Here is a 21,352-nt window from a genome sequence, read left to right as displayed (position 1 = left end):
CCGGCTCGGGGCCTGCAGGCCGGAAGTGTCTCGTTGCCATGGCGAGGGCCGGGAGCGGGGCCCGCCCCCGCCGCGCCGGGAGGCTAGCTGAGCCGATTGACTCGCCGACGGGATCCGATCGACTGGGTGGTGGCTGCGTGCGCGAGGCGGAAGGTGAGGCGCGGACTTCCGGGCCCTACAGGCGGGAGAGGAGGCCGGGCGCCGGTGGCGGTGGGGTGCGGAGAGTTGAGGCCGGGCCCCGGTTCAGGGAGAACTGGGCTGGGTGTGGGGAGAGGAGGCCGGGCCCTGGGCGTGGGGGCGCGGCGGGCCGGGGGACCGGACACGGGTCGGGGGATGGAGGCCGGAGAGAGGAGGCCGGCCTTGGGGAGAGAGGGGAAGCCGGGGCTCCAGGGGAGAGGGGAGACAGGGAGGGGCCAGAGTCAGGGCACAAGTCTCCAGGCCCGACTGGGGCTCAGGTGGTTGAGGCCCAGGACAGCCCATGTCAGGGTCAGGAAGGCTTCTGAAGAGGCCGGCTGTGAAGGCCACCAGCAGGGCTTTCCGCGTTCTAGCTATAACTGGAGTTGTTTTCATTCTTGCAACCTGTTGGTCAGGTAGGCAGCATAAAATTATCTCCATTTTCAGCTGAGGAAATTGAGGCCTGCAGAGAAGTGACTTGCTCAGGCTTTGTGTGGACTTTGGAGTTAGGCCAGAGGAGAAATTGGAGCCTTTCTGGGGCAAGTTCCTGAAACTTCCAAGGGTTCAAGTCACCTCACTTGTGATGGGGATTCTGGGCTCCAGCTCACAGACTGATCTCAGGGCAAGAAAAGTGACTGATGTGTTGAAAGTGCCAGGCCCTGTGCTGGTATCGAGGTGCTCCAGGCCTGGGAGGGGGTATCCATGCCTGGTGGGGGCCCCTCCCTGTCCTGGAGCAGAGTCTGAGGCCACTATGGGGTTAGTCTCCATGGGTGCAGAGAGGGGACGTGTATGTGGAATCATTTCAGGTTTAGGGAAGCTGAAGAAAAGCTAGCCCTCCCCAAAGCCCTGGGCCTTCCTTTTCTTCCTGGATCCTTACCTCGGGGGTGGAGGTGGAGGGGAGCACAACACTGCTCCTCTCAGTCCTTGTCCTTGCTTCCTCAGGTGCTCCCCTGGCAGGATTGGGTTTCCCTGGAAGGGGTGTAAAGGGGCCTCTGTGCTCCTGGCTGGGTCCCCTACTTCTCTTCAGAGGTACTGAGGGTAGCCCCACCCTGGAGCTGAATTGCCTGAGGGGCTGGTGGCTGGCTCTGGGAGTCCCTGGTTGGGGGATGTGTGGTGCTCTGAGCCAGCTACCTGACCCCACCCTCCACCCGAGCTCTTGCTCAGAATGGGATGAGGAAGCTTTAGCAGGACTGTCCTCACCTCCTTGTAGGCTCTCCACTGGTTCATCCTAGACTCTGCTCTCCTCAGAAGGTTGCCTGAGCTGGCAGGCTGCTAGGAAGGAGGCCCTTGTATCTGTGGGCTCAACGCTGGGGTCTTGTCTCCACTGCATGCAGTTTTGGAACCTCAGTCTCAGGTGAGGCTCTGGTGACCCAGCTCAAAGCCTCTACCACAGTCTACCTGTTGGCCAAAGCCAGACATCTCGCTGGCAGTGTCTTCCCACCTTCAGGCTCCTTCCAAACTTCCGCCTAAATACCCCTGATCCCGGCCCTTGCTTTCCATCCCCCTGCCCAGTAGCCTGCTGCTGGGGCTCCTTATTTCCTTCTGAGTTCAGAGCATTTGCTCCTACTGATCTTCTTGGCTCTGTCTCAGCCCCTTGACTTTATCCTTCTCACCTACCAGAGTTGATGGGTCTGAAATGCAGATTTGATTCTTGAAGTCTCCTTGAAATCTTCCTCACAGACTTCAGGATAACACTCCTGTCTTTGCAGACTAGCCCCCAATCTCTGCCCCCTGACCCTAGCCCTGATCACCTTTCCACATGTGTGTCATGCCACCACCATACTGAACCCCTGAGTGGTGGTGGAAGGGAGGGTGGGAACCTCCCCCCACCATTTCCAAGCTCTGGGGCCTCGGGCAAATCCTTGCCAGCACAGCACATTGAGGAAACAGGACATAGAGGTACAGGAAAGTCTAGTTCCACAGATTCCCTGGGGAGAGGGTCCCATGGGGAGGGGTGTGGGCTCCTTTGCCAGGAACGCTGCGAGGCCTGACGGTCCCTGGCGGATTCTGGGCTGCCTCCTTCCTTGGTGGTGACAGAGATCAGGCAGACTGGTGCTACAGAGGAGTGCATGGGAGGTGGGGCTGCAGAGACAGGGCCTGCAGACGGGTCTTCAAAGAGCTTCCAATAAGGAGGAGAGGGTGTGTGTGGGAGATGGGGGGATTGGAGTTGGCTTAAGTGGCAGGGTCAGTAGAGAGTCAGGAGGTTGTGGATGGGGCAGGGGAGGTCCAGGAAAGTGGAAAGGGACGGGGCTGCAGGGTGGAGGTGGAGATCAGGTGGTGGCACCACCGTGTGGCTGGGACGGAATCTCAGCCCTGTGTTCCCATGCCAGGGCTCCCTGAGACCTTGAGCAGTCCTTGACTTTGGCTATTGTTGATTTTGTGTGGCAAGCTTTATAAGTTTCAACCCCACCCACCTGATAGAACCTCCTTCCATTTTGGAAGGAGGAGCAGGGTGTGGATGTGGGTGGCCCTTGGGAGCCTCCAGGACTCAAATGAAGGGTGGGGCTCCTGCAGAGCCTTGCCCACTGTCTGGGCAGGTTTGAATATCCCTCCCTGTGCGGGCAAGGCTTGGGGCAGAGCGTTGCCGTGGCTGGCAGACTACCAGTGTTTCCTCTGGGCTGAGCTCAGGGTGGCTGGGCAGTAGACGTGTCACAGCCGCACACGCCACAGAGGGATAGCCCTTTCCGTCCTGCCCACTCAGTCACAAGCTCACAGTCTCCTGTGTTTCGGTCTGTGCTGCTCCCCTGGGTGCCTCCGCAAGTCAGGCACCTGGTTCAGGGAAGAAAACAGTCAATAGGGTCAAAAATGAAAGTAGGGTGAAGAGACAGGAGAGTGACAAGGTAGCCGCAGAAGACTTCTCAGGAGGTAATGTTTAAGTTGAGATCTCAGTGACAAGAAGGGAAGAGCTAGCCTGAGATCTGGTGGAAGAACTTTCCAGACCAAAGAAGCAGCTCATGCACAATGGGAGTGATGATGAAGGTGGCAGATCAGGATGGCAGAGTGTGTCTGAGATGGGCTGGGAGTAAGTATTTTGGGCTTTGTGGCCACATAGTCTCTGTTCTGCCAACTTGTGGAAAAGCAGCTGCAGACAGGGCGTCAGTGAATGTGTTGTTTCAACAAAACTATGGATAGACCCAGAAATTTGAATTTCATACAATTTTCATGTGTCACAAAATATTGTTTTTATTTTTTCCAATCATTAAAAAGGTAAAAGCCATTTTTAGCTCGTGACCCACAGAAGCAGACAGTGGGCATACCCTGCCAACCCCTGTGCCAAACACCAAAGATGCGTGTGTGTTAACTCACTGGATCCTTACAAGAACCTTATAAAGAGGGCACCGCTGTTCCATTTACAGATGTGGAAACTGATTGAAAAGAGGTCGAGGAACTTGACTGATCCCAGCCACTGCAGTGTGGAGCCCAGGTGCCAAGGGCAGGGGCAGGGAGCAGGCTGGTGCTGAGTGGGAAGTGTGGAGATGGGTGGGAGGGGGCGGCCAGGCAGGGTTTAGAGGCCCGGGTGAAACTGCTGTTGTATATTTTTATTTTTTTACATCAAACTTTATTGAGGCATAATTTACATGCAATAAAATGTACCTGTATGAAATAATTCAGTGGGTTTTGCTAGATGTATATGTACACCCTGTAAACGCTACCATGATCTACACGTGGAACATTTGTGTCGCCCCAAATGTTCTCTCATCCCTCTTTGTGGTCTGCCCTCCCTCCTCCTGGCCCCAGGCAATCACTGAGTGGCTTTCTGTTTCTACAGATTCATCGTCCCTTTTTTCAGAATTTCACATAAATGGAATCATGAAATGAACACTTTTGTGTCTGGCTCTTTGGCCAGACACACCATTTTGGACATTCAGATTGCTGCTTGTCTGTGTAGTTTACTCTGTTTCTTGCTGAATGGTCTGGTATTCTGCTGTGTAGACACACCACTGTTTCATCTGTGCACCTACCTGCGGATGGACACTTCCATTCTTTCCCTCTTGGGGCTGTTGTGAATGAAACTGCTGTGAACATTCTTGTCTACAAGGTTTTGTGTGGACATGTGCTTTATTTCCCTTGGGTTGAGATGGTAGAAATGCTGGGTGTGTGTGAAGTTGTGTGTGTGTAACTTGGTAAGAAAGGGCCAGACTCTTCTCCAAGGTGGTTGTACCGCTGCTCGTTCCCAGGCGCCCCGCATTCTCCTGGTGCCCTTTTACAGTTTAGCCATTCTTGGGGTGCACGCTCGCACTCCTTGTGCCCTGATTGGCCTTTCCTCACTGACGCCTGGTGTTGAACATCTTTCCGTGTGCTTATTGTAGTGGCCATTTGTTTATCTTTTGTGAAGTGTCCAAATCTTTTCCCCTTGAAAAATGGATTGTTCGTCTTCTCAGGCTTTCAGAATTCTTAATATACTCAGGATGCAAGTCCTAGGCTAGATAAACATGTTGCAAATACGTTATCACAGTCTGTGGCTTGACTTTTTTCTTACCAGTGTCTTGAGCAGCAGACACTTTCACTTTTAATGAAGTCCAGTTTGCCAGTTTTTTTTTCTTCATGGTTTGTGCGCTTTCATGGTGTGAGTAGAGGTCAAGGGTCATTGTTCATTGTTTTCCATGGATACCCAGTCATTCCAACGCCCGTTTTTGAAGACGAGCCTCCTCCCATTGTATTACCTAACACCCTTGTTGAAAATCATGACAGTATGTGTGGGGTGTTTCTGGATTCTCTAGTCTGTTTGTTGATCTTGCTAGGATCCCACAGGTTTGACTATTGTAGCTTTATAAGGAGGCTTGATATTGAGTAGTGTTAATTCTCCAACTTGATGTTTCTTTTTCAGATCATTTTTGGCTCTTCAAGATACTATGCAGTTCTATCAAAATTTTAGAATTAGCTTGTCAGTTTGTCCAAAAAGGCTTACTGGCATTTTGATTGCAATTGTATTAAAGCTACAGATATATCTGGAGGAGAATTGACATTTGGACAGTATATAGAGCATGGTACCTATTTCTTCGTTTATTTAGGTCTCTGTATTAATTACGTATTGGTATATAACCGATTACCCTAAAATATACTGTATTAAAACAATATATGTTTACTATCTCATAGCTGCTGTAGGTCAGGAATTTAAAATGGCTTAGCTGGGGTGTTCTGGTTCAGGGTCTCCTGTGGTTGCAGTTGGGACGATCAGCCAGGCTGGTCATTTGAGGGCTGGGCTGGGCTGTGGGTGGGCTTGCTGGGGCACCCTCCCACGGCTGTCCTCGGGAGGACGCGGTCCCCACCCGTGGCCCTCTACTAGACTCCTTATGTCAGCACCAGAGCCAGTGTCCTCAGGGCCAAGGTCCCAGAGCACAAACGAGAGAGGCTGCCGTGCCTTTTGGGCCCTGGTCCCTGAAGCTGTGCATCTTCATTGTGTCAGAAGTGAGGAACTAAGTCCAACCCACATTCAAGCGGAAGAGGTCAGACTCTGTCATTTGAAGGGGGTGTCACAGTATTCCATGTTTTGTGATACTAATTTTGTAAATGACATATTTAACATTTTACATTTTCCAGTCATTTGTTGCCAGTGCAGACATAAATTCGACTTTGACATGTCCTTGTAGCCAGAACCTTGCTAAATATACCTTTTTATTCTAGTCACCCTAATACAGATTTTAAAAGACTTTCTACGTATCTTCTACGTATTTTGCTATATGCCTTCTGCAGCTAAAGAGGTTTACATCTTCCTTTCTAATCTGTGTGCTTTTTGTTTCTTGCCTTCGTGCACTGGCTAGGACTTGAGTACAGTGTCCAGCAGGAGTGGTGAGAGTAGCTATCCTTGTCTTGCTGCCAGTCCTAGGGAGAAAGTGTTCAATTGTTCACTGTTAGGCAGGGTTTAACTAGGTTTCTGGAGATGCCCTTTATCAGGTTGAGGAATTTTCCTTCTATTCCTAGTTTTCTAATTTTTTAAAAACCATGAGTGGATTTTTGAATTTTCCCAAATGCTTTTCCTGTTTCTATTGATTTGGTTGTATTTTTTAAAATAGTAAACTATGTTGATTTTTAAAATCTTAAGCCAATCTTTCACTCCTGGAATAAACCCCACCTGGTCAGATGTAGTAGCCTTCTTATATATTGCTGAATTCAATTGGGTAACATTTTAGAAAGGATTTTTGCAGCTGTTCATGAAGAGATCAGTCTGTAGTATTCTTGTCATGTCTTTGGTTTTGGAGTCAGGGTAATACTGGTCTCACAAAAGGAGCTGTGATGTGTTTCTTTCTCTTCTGTTGTCAGAAAGCATTTTGTAGATTCTGTATTACTTCGTCTTCAAAGAGCCTGATAAAATTTGCCAGTAGAGCCATCTGGGCTTGGAGTTTCTTTGTGGGAAAAATTTTAAGGGCAGATTTAATTCGTCCAATAGATACACCACTGTTCAGATTTTCTATTTCTTCTTGAGCCCATTTTGATAATTTGCTTCATTTGGGTAATTTGCCCATTCATCATAAGTCAAGCATGGCAACTTTTTTCTATAGAGGGCCAAATAGGACATACTTTAGGCTTTTCACGTGGTCTCTGTTGTAGCCACTTAACTCTTACTGTAGCAAAACAGTCATAGATGCTGCATGAACAAGTGAGCGTGTCTGTCTCCTAATTAAACTTTACTTGCAAAAACAGACGGTGGGCTGATCTGGTCCATGGGCTATATTTTGTCCACCCCGACCTAAGTTGTTAAGTTTATTATCATAAATTGTTCAGAACATTCCCATTTTTATCCTTTTCATTGTCTGTTGGATCTGTAGTGAAGTCCCCATTTTTCTTTCATGAAATTGGTAGTTTTTGGCTTCTCTTGGTCTGTTTAGTGAGAGTTTTTATTGATTTTATCGATATTTTCAAAGGAACAGCTTTCAGTTGCAGTGTTTTTCTCGGTTGTCTATTTCATTAGTTCTTGTCTTTATTAGTCTTTCCTTCTACTTCCTTTGGGTTGAGTTTTCTCCTCTTTTTCTAGCTTCTTACTAAGTTGGAAGCTTTGGTCCGTTGATTTGACCTTTCTTGTTACAGTAAGCATTCAAAGGTAGAGTTTCCCTCAAAGCCCTGCTGTGACTGTATCTCACGTATTTGTTATGTTTTCATGATCATTCAGATTAAAATAGGTTCTGACTTCCATTTTGATTCCTTCCTTAGCCTGTGGATTACTTAGAAGTATGCTTCAGAGTTTCCCAATATTTGGGAGTTTTTCCAGATGTCTTCTAGTTTAATTCCACTATGGTCAGTGAGCATTCTCTGTGCTTCCATTCCTTGTAAAATTATTGTATCTTGTGTTACGTTTCAGCATGTGGTCTGTCTTGTTGAATTAATTTTTTTTTAGCGTTAAATACATTTAGAGTGTTGCACAACTATCATCACTTTCTATTTCCAGAAATTTTTAATCACCTGAAGCAGAAACTGTCCATTCAACACTTCTTCCTTATCCCCTCCCCCAGCCCCTGGCAACCAGCATTCTGTTTTCTCTGAATTTACCTATTCCAGGTGCCTCATGTAAGGGGAAATCATACGTTTGTAGCACTTATCAGGATTTCATTCCTTGTTGTGGCTGAATATTCCACTGTATGTATCTGCCACTGTTTATTTATTCATCTGTCGATGGACATTTGAGTTGTTTTTGCTTTTCAGCTATTGTGACTAATGCTGCTGTGACAATGGTGATAAATATCTGAGCCCCAGTGTTCAATTCTGTGGCGCAGGCCTTGATTCTTACGCCTGCGTGTTGACAGAGTCACATTCTGTTCTGTGCCTCTGTCACTGTCCTGCAGTGTGGCAGCTGGGAAAGATGTCAGCCTTTCTGTCTGCAGAGCCGGGCTGTGTGCACAGACTGTGTCTCACCAGTGGCCCCAGTGGCCTTGTACCCTTAGAGGAATAGTGCTCTGAGCTGGCTTCTGGATCACGGGGACTTCGCTGCGTTGTGTGTCACATGTGAAGTCCCCTTCTTCATATGTTGGAGTGTCTCTGGCCTCGGGTCGTTCCTTGGACGCCTCCTGTGCAGGCCTCCTCTGCCCTGGGGCTCCCGCCCTGCTTCCATCAGCCTGCAGGAGTGTGTAAACTGTTCATAAACTCTCTTCTGGGTGCCCCTAGGTTTGTGGGGGTCTCAGTGTGGGGACACATGTACTCAGTTGGCCGTCTAGACCCACACAGCTCTTCTTCTAAGGCTGTGTAGCCTAAGTGCCTCTTCCTTCCAGAGCTCTGGGGCCCTGTGCTCCTGGCAGCATCCTGGCCCTCAGAGCCCTTAGCACTGCCCGCCCCCAGGCCCCACGTCCTTGTGGGGAAGTTTTGAGGCAGAGCCGACCCAGGGTTACCACGCTGGCCCCTCCAAAGCCCAGTTTTGTGGTTTTGTTTGGACACTGCTGTACTTGACGGACCTTAATTTCCAGATCTACGCAGTGGGGTTGTGGCCCATCGGAGCACCAGGCTAAAGTGCTGGCTGCAGCCTGTGGCCCTGCCTCCGGGAAGGAAGCCCCGGCCCTTCCCCCTCCTGGCTAAGGGCCGGCTTTTGTCTTCAGTTCCCCAGGAGTCTCTTTTCAAATGCAGATACCTTCAGCTGCCGACTTCTTTCATTTGGCCAGTGAGGTTTCTGACACGTTGCTGTGAGTTAGTTAGTAGATTTATTTCAGAGCTGGGTGGCAAGGGGAAGGAAATGGAGGAGGGAGATTTGGAACCTCCCTGATTTGGGGGGAGGCCCCTCCCCCGCGTGGAGTGGTCCACACGGGCCCCCTCCCAGGAGCCTTGGCCGGGCAAGTGCACCTGAGCCGGATGAAGCTCACTCCTGTGTCCCAGCCACAGAGTAGCTCCAGGTTCGCGCGGTTCTGCTGCTGAGCATTCTGCTGAGGAAGCGTGGTGCGAATTGAGACCCACGAGAAAGGACATAGACCTCACGTTAGGGTCAGAAAGGAAGCTGAGACCAGAAGCCCAGAGGGAGTAGGCCAGCCAGCACCCTTGCCCCCAAAGAGGGCTGGGGCGCCAGAGGGGAGACGTGCTACAAAGCCTGCATATTTGTAGGAACTAATTTACTGCCAGGGTGGCACTGCAGAGCAGTGGGGAGAAGCCGCTTTTACGTAACGGCGCTGGGGCAGCTGGGTATAGACGTGGCCGAGGAAGGAACCTGGGGCCTGTACTAGACGTATACTGACTGGCAACACACTGCCCCCTAGATACAGTGGCTTGAAACCGATTTGTAATCTCGCAGTCTCTGCGAGTCGGGCTCCTGGGTGCAGCCTGGCTGATGCCCTGTCTGGGACTCATGCACCTGCTGCAGGTTCCCCTGGCAGGAGGGTCTGCTTTCGAGGGGGCTCCCTCACCAGCCCCGGGGCCCGGCTCGAGTCCTCATGACACGGGCTGGCTTCCCCAGTGTGAAGGACCGAAAAGAAAGCTAGGAGGAAGTTGCAGTGCCCCTCACCCCCTCACCTTGGGCGGCACATGCTGTGTGCTCTGTCGTACTCTGTTCATCGTAAGCCAGTCACTCAGTGCAGTCCACATTCAAGGGGAGGGGAGTCAGGCCCCACCTTCTGAAGGGAGATGTATCAAGTACTTCACGGGCATATTTTAAAACCAGCACAGATCCTTACTTTGTCTACAAACATCAGCCCCTAGTGGACTGCAGACCTGAGTGGGGCACAAACTCTCCTGCTTTTAGAAGAGAATATAGGAGACTTGTCTTTGGAAAGATATCTCACCCAGTTAATGCCCAGAGAACTGCACATTGAATGTGGGAAGATACCACTGCCTGTGCACCAGACTGACGGAGAGAATATGTCATCTGTAAAGCAGCTGGGATGTTTCTCCCTCGCTGATGGGAGTATAAATTGGTGCAGCGCTTGGAAGCAGCTGTGCCATCCATCGAGTCACGTTGTGTAGCCTGCTGTGCAGCAGGGTCTGCGTACAGGGCATTCACAGCAGCCTCTTTCACAGGCCCACGCCCACTGCCCCCGTCCCTCAGGTGGCAGGCTATGTAAGTGAGGGTACAGGCATGTAGTGGACTGCTGCTCAGCAAAAGGCAGAAAACTTAGAGCCCCACACCTGGGAATGGTGACAGTGAGGCAGCACGGAGCATGGCCGCGGCCCCACCTGGAAGTTCACCTGTCAGCACTGCACTCCGCGGTTCAGAGGTGTGTGGGGCGGGGCAGTTTATTGACGTAGCGGGTCTAAGGCCTTCTGCACCGTGGTGGACACCTCATGGGCATTCTTGGGGGCTGGCATCCTGTCTCTGTGGTCCAGCCCCATGTGCTGTCCGCACTCGTGTCCTGCTTCTCTGGCATGTGTGAACTTTCAGGGAGCCTCTGCCTGGGTGTTTTTAATGGGATTCTGCTCTTTTCAATGCCATCACAGTTGACATGAGGACCTGTTTGTCGTGTTTGTTGTAAATGTTTTTACTCGGTTGACCATCTGTCTTCTGATTTTGTAGGTTTTGTTTTGGTTTTTACAGTGCAGGTGTTTGAAGAATCTAATGAGTCGGATGGTTTTGGTTTCTGGGTTGCGTGTCAAGCTCAGAAGGCCCCCTCTGCTGCAGCTGCGCAGGTGCTCCTGCCCGCCTCCTTCTCGTACTCCTTGGGTCTTGTTTTCCTTGCAGCTGTGTCTGTGGTACTTCTGGAATTGATTTTGGTGTGAGGAGAGGCAGGGTCCTGCTCTGTGGTTTCAGGTGGCCACCTGCCGTCCTTTCAAGCAGGCTTTCCCCGGGGGCCCTGCGTGGCCGTTCTGGCTCTCCTGTCTGTACCTCTGCTGACTGCTCGCTTCTGGGCTTCCTGGCCCCTGCTTACCTCAGACACGGCTCGGTCCCACTTCTGAGGGCCCTCCTTCCTCTGTGTGCCCCTTGCTGCCCCTTTCCTTGCATCCAACAGCCTATCCAGCCCTCATCCTCTTACTCTTGGCCTCTCCTGTCCATCCCCTGCTGGGTAGGCATGTGGGCCCCAGTGACTTTCCGTGAGGCCCCCTAGTTCCCGGATCTGGGCACACCCTTAGTCGTTTGAGAGCCCCTGTGGCTCCCACGGCCTTTCGGGCAGAGGCCAGTTCTTCCACTGTCCCCTCGACGTCTCTGCCTTGCAAGGCCCTACCTGATACCCAACAGGTGTGCTCACACCTGCCCTCCCTGAACAGCACTTAGAGTTGTTTCAAAGAGGTTTACCTTCACAGGGCTTGGAAACCATGCAACCCCCAGGGCTCGTGCCGCCCACCTGCCCTCCGAGCCCCCCACCTGCCCTCCGCGCCCCCTACCTGCCCTCTGCGCTCCCAGTGGCACTTCTCATCACTTGTCCCATCTCTCCTGTGTTTCTTACATAGATGTGTATGTGCATTCTTTTTTGTTCCTTCTTTACACAAAAGGTAGCTTATCATGTACAGATTTTGTATGTTTTTCTCTTCACTGAATAGTTACTTAGCGACCTAGCCACGGTGGTGCCTGGAAAGCTTCCTCATAAACCCTCGGAGGCTTATTTATGACCATTTGACAGACACGTGGGTCACGTCCGGTGTTTTTGTCGTAAGGGCTGCTGCAGCAAGGGGCCCGATGGTGGCGCTGCGCGATTAGCTTCTAGAACGATCCAGAACATGCTTGCAGGGGGCAGGCGAGTGCACCTGGGGGGAGCTGCTCTGTACTCCCATCATGCCACAGTGATGGCCTGCTCCTCCTGCCAGTGCAGGTAGCCCCCGCCCGCTGGCTCAGCCCCTGGGCCTCACTGTCCCTGCTGCTCACACTTCAACCCTCCTGATCTGCTGCCAGCTCCCCAGACTGCTCTCTCAGTGGCTGGCTGTCCTCCTCGTCCCCTCTTGGCCCCCACCCTGTGCCAGGCAAGTGCCTGTTGTAAACCACGTCCTGTCCTCCAGGGCAGGGGCCCAGCCACCTTCGGGCCTGGCGCTGCCCCCGTCACATTTGAGGGCTCCTTCCCCGACTGGACAGGGTGACAGCGCGGGCCCAGGGCACCTCAGGCCTGAGCTCGTCCACTCGGCCGCATTGACTGACCTAGGGCCCTCCTCTAGATTCTGGCCTATGGCTGAGAGACATGCAGGAATGTGTCCTCAGTGAGCTTGTCCTTTGGTGGGAGAGGCCAGCTGGGCAGACAGTGCCCTCAACATCCAGCCCCCATCTGCTGGGGGGCTGCTGTGGGGCCCTGGTGCCTGGGGTCGGGGCCGGACAGGTGGCGGGACCAGGAGTCTCCCCAGGTGAGCCAGGTGGGCTGGTGCTGGGCTTGGCCCTTGGATGAGGCCAGGCATGTCCCTGGAGGCCTGGCCACAGGTGCTGTCCCCGGGGACCTGTGATGCTCCTGGGACCCAGGCAGGGACACCTTTGGGTCATGGCTTTGGCCAACGTGTCTCAGGCCATGGCCTGTGACATCTGGACGAGCTCGCTGCTGACGGGCACCATATGTGGGTCTGTTACAACACACTTTCCCCAGAGTCACCAGCAGTGGTGGTTTGGCTATTCCCATGATGCCACAGATGGAACCAGTTCTTTTGATTGAAAGTTACAGGAACCCACTCTGACAAGCCTTGAGCAAAACAGGGATGTAAAGTCCCCAAACCTGACAGGTAGCGGGCATGGGGCTGGGCGTTCTCTAACACCCCTGCCTCGCCTCTCCTGTCCTCTGTGCACAAGGCACAGCCTCCTTGTCTCTGGGTGAGCAAGGCGACAGGCTCTGGGCTCCTGCTGCACTGTCTCTGGTTCTTACATAGATGTCGTGAAGAGGGCACGAGGCTGTATGGTGGAGTCGTTAACAGGGGACCCTGGGTTTAGTCGTGACCTCGGTCTCCCTGTGTTGAAAATGGGGATCGTGACTGGGACCTGTGGAGGAGGGGCTGCCGAGATACCCTGGCCAGTCCCGGTCTGTCCACCTAGGGGTCCCATCAGCCAGGTGTCGGGTGGTATTCCCAGCACAGTCTTTGGGGCTGGCTTGGTGGTGTGGGCTGAGAGGATGTGGGGTGGTGGCCGCGGTCCTTCAAGAAGCCTCCTCCCACCTCAGGCTTGCACTACCACGTGGAGTGGAGCTGAGAACTGGAAAAATCGCCCGGATTATCTCAGTCTGACATTCCAGGGAGGCTTGGGGCAGCCCCTGCAGACGGAGGCGGCAGCCGCTTGGCTCAGCCCCCTGGGCCTGGGGGTGATGCGGTGGTCATTTGCTGGGACTCCGCTGAGCTGCCCTGGCCTTTGTGTCTCAGCTGAGGGGTGAGTCGCCCAGCTCTGGGGGGCGTTGCCTGACCGCATGGCTGGGAGGAAGCAGCTGAGTGGGGCTCGGGGAGGGGCAGCGGGCAGAGTCTGGGGGTCTGGGGCTTGAGAGCTGATGGCTTGGCCTGGGGGGTGCCAGGTGCCACTTGTGGAGACTGTCCCGGGATGGGATGCCCACTGAGTGGGGTCCTGGGACTCCCTGGGGTCACCTGTCTCTCGGAGGAGGCAGTCCAGTGGCCCAAGGACCTGCCCAAGGTCACACAGAGACCGCCCTCAGGCAACTTCCAGCAAGGAATGCCGCTGAGGGGGCCCAGAGAGAACCCAGGGCTTCAGGAAGGTGGAACCCAGGGTAGGGGGCTGAGGCCCCGTCTGAGCTGCTGTAGCCCAGCAGGGTCTGCTGTCTGTGCTGCCAGGGCATTGGAGGCCGCAGGGAGCAGCTCTGTAGCTGGAGCCTGTGCCCGTGGACTCAGGCCGGCGCGGGGTGGATTGAGGCTGTCCAGAGGGTGCCCCAGGGTGACTTTTCATGGATGTTCTTCAAAATGAGAAAACCACAACACAACATCTATTCAATTTGAAAAGCTGGTTATTCTAGGTTGTTTTCTATAGGACTTGGGCGTCAGGATCTCTTTTCTTCCATAAAATGTCGAGAGGGAGGATGTTTCCTAAAGCTTCTTAAACACAACAAAATCAGACTGTGGCTCTGATGTTGGCGTCTGTCTCGGAGAAGTAAAACTGGTCCCTGAGACCCTGTGAGCCCACTCTGCTTGGCAGCCTTAGCCTGGCAGCGGGGGGCTTCCTCCCTCTTGGACAGGGTAGGAGGGTGTTCTCTCTGGGTCCCCTTCCCCTCCCATGGCTGGAGACAGGGAGGGGTGTCGCTGAGCAGAACGCAGTGTGCCTTGCTCCTTCCTTGTGGTCTTTTGGGGTGGACCATTCAGGCAGCTCCAGAGCCTTACTCCAGAGAGATGAAGGCCCCCACGTGCAGGCTGGAGGGGATGCCAGCTCCCTCAGGGGGAATGCGAGGGAGCCGTAAGTGGCCAGCAGGGAAGAGCGTGAAGGCTCTGTGTGCCCTGGGTGTGGTCTGGGACCTACCCCCATCCTCATAGATGGGGAGTTGGCAGGGTGCCTGCACTGGCCTCCTGCCTGTCTCAATGGGGAAGTTGTGTCTCCGAGGCAAGGGCAGGACTTGGGGAATCCGGGCTGGAGGTCTGGACAGCTCATGACTGCTCTGGCCCCAGCTATCTGCACAGGTGGCCAGCTGGGGGCAGGCTGCCCAGAGCAGAATGCTGCCTGGAAAGCTCTTTCCTGGGCTTTGCTGGTCCTCTGTCCTGTCCCCAGGGAGCCTCTGAGGTCAGGCTCCCAGAGGGGATAGCTGGAGCACAGGCAAAGTCCAGGGCAGGTCGGACCTGTAAAGCAAGTCCCCAGGTATGCTAGGGTCTTGGAGCAGCAGGGACCTGACCTGATTTGATCTGGCCCAGGACAGTCCCCTTCCAGGGATAACTGAGATCCTGAGTACAAGTCTGGCCAGAGGAAGGCTGCATCACTATCTAGATGGCCACAGGGTCTGGCCACATGAGAGTGTGGACTCCTGGTGGGCAAGCTGAGCTGTGGGTGGGTTCTTTCTAGGTGGAGCAGGGCCATGATCTCCTGAGGAGTGTCCCACAACCGTGCCGAGTGACCACACACCAGGGATGCTGGGCAGGCTGGGCCATGCCAGCCCCTCTGCCTGCTTGTTCGAGAGATTCCAAGTCAGGCAGCCCCCTTATGCCTGTGTTCAAAGGACCAGGGCTTTTATTGCAGCCCAGGATGGCTGAGGCATTGACTGGCCTGAGCTGGAAAGCCTGGCAAGGACTTCCTTCTGGACTCTGGGTGGCGAGGAGCTGGGGTGCTGGTTGGGACTGGCTGTGCCCTGCACCCTCAGCTGCCGAGAAGCAAGGAGGCCTGAGGTCCAAGAGGCCGGGGAGGAAGGGCAGTTCTGGGAGAGCCCAAGGAGAAGGTGACTGGGCATCCCAGCCCAGCCTGGGGACAAGGAGGGGAAGTCCTCCCTGCTCCCTTTTCAGCTGCACAGCCAGCAGATCCCTTTCTGGAACCGCTGAGTGTGTGAGCCAGAACAGGGGCAGGGCAAGCCCCTCCCTTCTGCCGGAGACTGGTCCAGCAGTGCTGGCTGCAGGCGGGATGCCTCACACAGGGCAGGGCCTGCTGGGAGCCTCGCCCGACCCCCCTGGGAGCCAGCCTTGATGTGCTGCCTTGTTTCCCCTCAGGGCCGTGGGAGCACCTGCTGTCAGCAGCTTGGTCGCCTGGCTTCTCCGAAGGGGAGGCCCTCCTGGAGACACAGTTGCCAGGCCCTCCATACTGGCAGTGCCCTGGCCGCTTAGGGAAGCCTCACCCCAGGGTACTGGGGACCGGGACCCCAGGACTCTGGACACATACGGCCCAGGCCTCTCCGGCCGCTGAGCCTGCCCTTCTGCCACACCTCCTCGTTAGCCCTGACCCCCAGCAGATGGGGGGGGGGCAGCCATGGCTGCTCCCAGGCCCCACCCAGCCTCCTAAGGCCTGGAAGGTGAGGGGCTCTTAGGACTCCCAGGAGCCTCTGCCCATTGCCCTGCCCTCCCTTCCCCCGTGGCGAGGTGCCAGGGGCTGCAGCTCTGTTATCTGGGCAATTAGCTTCAGACCCTGGACTGACCCTGGCCAGGTCCTGGGTTGTTTCCCACAGGCTGTGCACCCTGACCCCTAGAGGGAGGGAGGCTCTGCCCAGTGAGCAGCCAAGGTGCCTGGGGCCTGTGCCCCTCACGACTGCCTGGGCCAGGTCACGGTGTGACGCCTTCTGACCCAGCCTTGCCAGGGGCAGAAGGCATTGAACCTTGGGGAGGGGATGCCCCGGAGGGTGCCAGTCCAGCCAGCCGCCCCACCCCTCAGGCCCAGCCTGGTCCCTGTGCTCCCCTGTCTGGTGCCCCCAGCAGACCCCCAGGCAGGCAGCTCCGGTCATGGCAGAGCACCTGGAGCTCCTGGCAGAGATGCCCACGGTGGGCAGGATGAGCACACAGGAGCGGCTGAAGCATGCCCAGAAGCGGCGTGCCCATCAGGTGAAGATGTGGGCCCAGGCTGAGAAGGAGGCCCAGGGCAGGAAGGGCTGGAGGGAGCAGAAGGAGGTGACTGGCAGGCTGCAGAAGCGGGTCCTCTTCCCTCCGAGTGTGGCCTTGCTAGAGGCGGCTGCCCGAAATGACCTAGAGGAAGGTGAGTGTGGCTGAGCCCTGGGTTGGGGTACGGGCGGTAGCCCTGTCTCTGTTACCCTGGAGCAGGCCCCAAGTGGTGGGCAGTCCAGGCTCAGCTCAGGTAGGCTGGGGGTGGCCCACAGTCTTTACTGCCTGTTGCCAGGGTGCTGGGCGTTGCTCAGGAGAGTCCTGGCCACTACCTGCTTAGGTCCTGAGCCTCAGCCTCTGTCAAGTAGGACAGTAATGAACACCTCGGCAGGTTAGAGCTCAGGGAACAGGGCTCCCCCACTGGCTGGCCTGGCTCAGCCTCTGACTTCCCATTAGAACCTCCCCAGAGAACAGGCCTGAGCTTGTGGCTGGCTTCCTGTTCCTTCCCTGTGCCCACAGGCTCACAGCACCGCCGCTTCTCCAGGCAGGCTCTTGAGGGCTCTTCCTGCCTCCCTCGAGGACAGGGGCCTCTGCTGTAGAAGCCAGGGTGCAGAGGGCAAGAGGAGGCGGGGAAGGGAGGAGGGCTGGGTGGGTGTGCCTCAGGCCAGCGCCCAGGGAGCAGGGGTAGGGGCACCGGGGAGGGTGTGTTTGTGTCCCCCTGCGGAGCACGGCTGGGGAGCCAGGCCTGGGCACCCTGGGCCCACTCTCTGGGCTGCAGGGGTGGGGGGTCCCCAAGAAGGGGCATGAGTGTGAGTGGAGTGGCCTGCTAGTCGTGAGGGTGCTAGCGCCCCAGGCAGAGTGGGATGGTTTGGACTGCTCTCACACTGGAGGGGCCTGTTCTGGGAGTCTGAGGGCTGGAATGCCATGATCGCAGAGGGGCCCTGCTGGAGGTCGGGAAGGAGGCTGCCGTCTGTGCCTTGCTGGGCCCTAGCTCCTGAACCCTTGGCCTGGGCTTGGTGTCCATCCTGCCACCTCCCTTACCCTCCTCTGTTCTCATGGCTGTAGCCTGGCGGGCAGCCCAGGTGCCCTTGGGTTGGGGGCCTGAGTAGGCCCGCTATTCCTGTATCCTGACTGCACCACCTTCCCTCCTGCAGTCCGCCATTTCCTCGAGAGTGGGGTTAGCCCTGACCTGGCCAATGAGGATGGCCTGACTGCCCTGCATCAGGTCAGCCACGCCAGAGGTGGGAGGAGGGGAGGGTGCCCAGGCCTGGGGCTCTGGCACTCAGGCTGTGTGCTTTGCAGAGCTGCATCGATGACTTCCGGGAGATGGTGCAGCAGCTCCTGGAGGCCGGGGCCAAGGTCAATGCCCGAGACAGTGAGTGTTGGACACCCCTGCATGCCGCAGCCACCTGCGGCCACCTGCACCTGGTGGAGCTGCTCATTGCTCGGTAGGGCCCACTGGGAGCAGGTGTGGCCAGAGTGGGCCTCTCTGTCAGGGAGGGGCTGCAGGGGCCTGGGGCAGGCAGGGCCTTCCTTGCAGATGGTGGGTCAGCCCAGGGATCGCCTCTGTGGGAAAGTGTGCCTGGCCTTCGGCCCCTTGTGTCCCCACTTATCCCTGGTGTGGAGAGCAGGATGGGGCAGAGGTGTCGATGCTGCCCCACCATGCCCCCTCTTCCGAAGGAGCACAAACTCAGGGCAGGGCAGTGGGTCCTCTGCCTGCCAGGCTATTTGCACCAGGGTCTGCACAGAGAAATGCTGTTCAGGTCAGAGTCACAAGGCGGGGGGACCTGGACACAGGCCAGGCCATTAACAAGGAGGGCAGAACAGGACTCAGCTCTGAATACCTGCCTCGGTGAACGGAGAGGGTGCTCAGCTTCTCCAGGATCCGGGTCCCCCCCATGGCCCCTCAGCTCTGACCCTCTAGTCAGGCAGGTAGTCAGGGGCTCAGGCTATCCTTGGAGCCGCCCAGGCATCGCGGGGCATGTGGGTGGAGGGCAGCCCCGGCCCCACTGCACTCCTGCTCATAGTGGGCACCCACCCTTGTGTTTTGGGTGCTCCCTTGGCTCCTCCCTCCCTTCCTGCCCCTTGCAGCTCTGCGGGCCCCCCCACCCCTGGCACCAGCTCTCCTCACACCGCCTTTTGCTGCCTGGGCCCCCAAGAGTCCTGGCACCCCCTCGTGGCAGGTGGGCCCACCATGTGTTCACGGGGCAGATGGCTGCCAGGAACCCAGAGCGCAGACATGGGTGGGGACTGCAGGACAGCCCACCTGGCCCAAGGACAGTCCAGGGCCAAGGGGTAGCCTCATACTCACTGCAGCAGCTGAGATCTGGGTCTCCTTCAGGTCAGCTCCATACAGTCCTGCAGGGCAGCCAGCCGTCAGCTGAGGGCCTCTGTTGAGGTGGGACCTCTGAGAGGGGACTGGGGGTCTCACTGCAGGGAGAAGTGTCCTATGACCAGCACCTCGTTCTTCCTCCCTGCAGGGGTGCTGACCTCCTGGCAGTCAACACCGATGGAAACATGCCCTATGACCTGTGTGAAGATGAGCAGACGCTGGACTGCCTCGAGACGGCCATGGCCAACCGCGGTGAGTGCGGCCCCGCCCACCCGTGCACCATGGGTGGTGCTGGAGGTGCTAGCTCTGAGCCCACTGCCCTGCAGGCATCACCCAGGATGGCATCGAGCAGGCCCGCACCTTGCCAGAGCTGCACATGCTGGATGATATCCAGAGCCTACTTCAGGCGGGAGCTGACCTCGATGCCCCCCAGGACCATGGGGCTACCTTGGTGAGGATGTGGCCCTGAGGCACTGGGCAGGGGAGGTGGCTGCTGGGCTGGCATGGGGCCTGGACTCAGGGGTTGGCGGTGTTCCTGCAGCTCCACATTGCTGCAGCCAATGGGTTCAGCAAGGTGGCTGCCCTGCTGCTGGAACACCGGGCTAGTCTGAGCGCCAAGGACCACGATGGCTGGGAGCCACTGCATGCCGCGGCCTACTGGGGCCAGGTGAGTGCCGGGCAGGGGCGCTGGGCCAAGGTGGGCTCCTTGGCTCCAGAGCCTTTAGCTGCTGGGCTAACCCTCCACAGGTGCACCTGGTGGAGCTGCTGGTGGCTCACGGGGCTGACCTGAATGGAAAGTCCCTGACGGACGAGACACCTCTCGGTGAGCTGGGACCTGGGTGCTCCTAGTGTGGGGGACAGGCAGGAGGGCACCTGTGACCCTGCGCCCACTTCTCCCCAGACGTGTGCGGGGACGAGGAGGTACGGGCCAAGCTGCTAGAGCTGAAGCACAAGCATGACGCGCTCCTGCGTGCCCAGGGCCACCAGTGCTCTCTGCTGCGCCGCCGCGCCTCCAGTGCGGGCAGCCGGGGGTGAGTGCCAGCCCTGCCACCCGCGAGGCCCACCCCCGCCAGCACAGGCTCTGTCCCCAGCCCCTTGGGCACCCACACCCCGTGGGCTCTGGCCTGGGCTTTGTCCCCACTGTCAGCTGGCAGGCCAAGGTGCCAGCTGGGGCCCGGGACAGAGTCCGTGGGTGGGCAGCGGCCTCCCCCCACCTTCCCCCTGCCCTCCCCCCAGGAAGGTGGTGAGGCGGGTGAGCCTGACCCAACGTACCAGCCTGTACCGCAAGGAGCATGCCCAGGAAGCCATCGTGTGGCAACAGCCAGCACCCACCAGCCCAGAGCCACCCGATGAGGATGAGGACCGCCAGACAGACGCAGAGCTACGGCTGCCGCCCCGTGAGGTGAGCCCTGCCTGGGCCTGCCCCAGAGGTCAGAGCAGGCCCTGCCTTGCTGCGTGGCACAGGGCATGGCCTGACCTTGGTACTTCAGTTCTCCGGCCTCAGGAGCTGTGAGACCAGTAACCCTGGCCCATGTGCCAGGCTAGTGCCCCAGAGGGGTCACCACTGCCCTGGCCCTTGTTTCTGTCCCCATACTGCCCCATAGCCTGGAGCCCTGGGCCGCAGAGGACCCTCCTGACAGCCTCTGGGTCCTGTGCTCCCCACACAGGAGGAGGACCCTGAGGTGACCCAGCCACACAATGGCCGCGTCGGGGGCCCCCCAGGGCGGCACCTGTACTCTAAGCGGCTGGACCAAAGTGTTTCCTACCGTCAAAGCTCCCCGGAGGGCACCACCCCCGACGCCCTGGTCCGGGCCAAGGCCCACCACACCCTGGCAGAGCTCAAGCGCCAGCGGGCCGTCGCCAAGCTGCAGCGTCCCCCACTCGAGGGGCCTGAGGCCGATGAGTCAGGCCTGCCTGTGGACTCTGAGACCCGCCAGCCAGAGGAGGGCCCTGGGGCCGGTGGAGACCCGCCCTTGCTGAAGCTCACAGCCCCCTCGGAGGAGGTCCCTGTGGAGAAGAGGCCGTGCTGCCTGCTCATGTGAAGGGCTGGGTCTCAGAGAGATGAAGGTCCTGCTGCCTCAGGGCCCCTGCTCTTCAGACCCTGATATGTGCCCCCAGCCAGAACGCTAGCCTCCTCCCTTAGATGGACCAGGGGCAGAAGCTACACCTGGAAGGCACCTGGCTGCAGAGACCTAGTTTCATCCTGTGACTGGATAAAGGGCCGTTCGCTCTGCTACCTGCCTTGTCGTGTGTCTCAGCTGGGCCTCCATTTCCATGATGGGGAGCTGTTGTGTTGCTAGGCCTGGGTGTGCTTGTCTGTGAGCACCTGAGGCCTGTAGGTGCTTGCTGGGGCTCACCTGTATCGCCAGCCCTGCGTGGGCGTGAGGCCCATGGCCCCTGGGCAAGAAGCCTGGCCTTCACTGCACCCTGCCTCCCCAGCCTCCTGGAGGATCCTGTGTAACTCTTTGCTTTCTTGAGGGGAACAGGTTGCTTTGGAAAGACAGTCCTTGGGGGCTTGGGCTGGGGGCATCCACACTGGAGTGGCAGGGATCCTGGCTCGGAAAGGGAGAGGGTATTTTACATGAGACTCTTGGCCCA

The 21,352-nt window shown here is 56.8% G+C and overlaps 1 protein-coding gene across 6 annotated transcripts; it reads left to right on the top strand.

Annotated features, from left to right (window-relative positions):
* The first annotated feature begins 21 nt into the window (after positions 1-21).
* Positions 22-20,835, top strand: PPP1R16A (protein phosphatase 1 regulatory subunit 16A). 6 transcript variants are annotated; one of them, XM_032467963.1, is made up of 12 exons: positions 74-153; positions 13,143-13,345; positions 15,604-16,576; positions 17,577-17,647; positions 17,725-17,870; positions 18,903-19,006; positions 19,081-19,205; positions 19,296-19,421; positions 19,502-19,577; positions 19,656-19,785; positions 19,991-20,156; positions 20,422-20,835. In XM_032467963.1, exons 3-12 carry the CDS (start codon positions 16,327-16,329, stop codon positions 20,794-20,796), a joined length of 1,569 nt encoding a protein of 522 aa, XP_032323854.1. In that variant the 5' UTR covers positions 74-153; positions 13,143-13,345; positions 15,604-16,326; the 3' UTR covers positions 20,797-20,835. The 6 variants fall into 6 exon arrangements, with proteins under 6 accessions (XP_032323850.1, XP_032323849.1, XP_032323854.1 ...); XM_032467959.1 differs by lacking the exon at positions 13,143-13,345 and having other exon boundaries at positions 22-153; XM_032467962.1 differs by lacking the exons at positions 74-153; positions 13,143-13,345 and adding an exon at positions 419-1,528.
* Positions 20,836-21,352: the final 517 nt, after the last annotated feature.

Source organism: Camelus ferus, chromosome 25 (assembly GCF_009834535.1).
Source record: "Camelus ferus isolate YT-003-E chromosome 25, BCGSAC_Cfer_1.0, whole genome shotgun sequence".
Classification (NCBI taxonomy): domain Eukaryota; kingdom Metazoa; phylum Chordata; class Mammalia; order Artiodactyla; family Camelidae; genus Camelus; species Camelus ferus.
The sequence above is the reverse complement of the archived record's forward strand: the minus strand, read 5'-3'. Positions and strand labels throughout refer to the sequence as shown.

What these genes read in the sequence shown, in the direction of transcription:
- PPP1R16A (XM_032467959.1), top strand. Translation starts at nt 16,327, where the DNA reads ATGGCAGAGCACCTGGAGCTCCTGGCAGAGATGCCCACGGTGGGCAGG. An exon ending in GCCTGACTGCCCTGCATCAG is followed by an intron (nt 17,648 to 17,724) that starts GTCAGCCACGCC and finishes TGTGCTTTGCAG; the next exon opens with AGCTGCATCGATGACTTCCG. An exon ending in AGGACCATGGGGCTACCTTG is followed by an intron (nt 19,206 to 19,295) that starts GTGAGGATGTGG and finishes GTGTTCCTGCAG; the next exon opens with CTCCACATTGCTGCAGCCAA.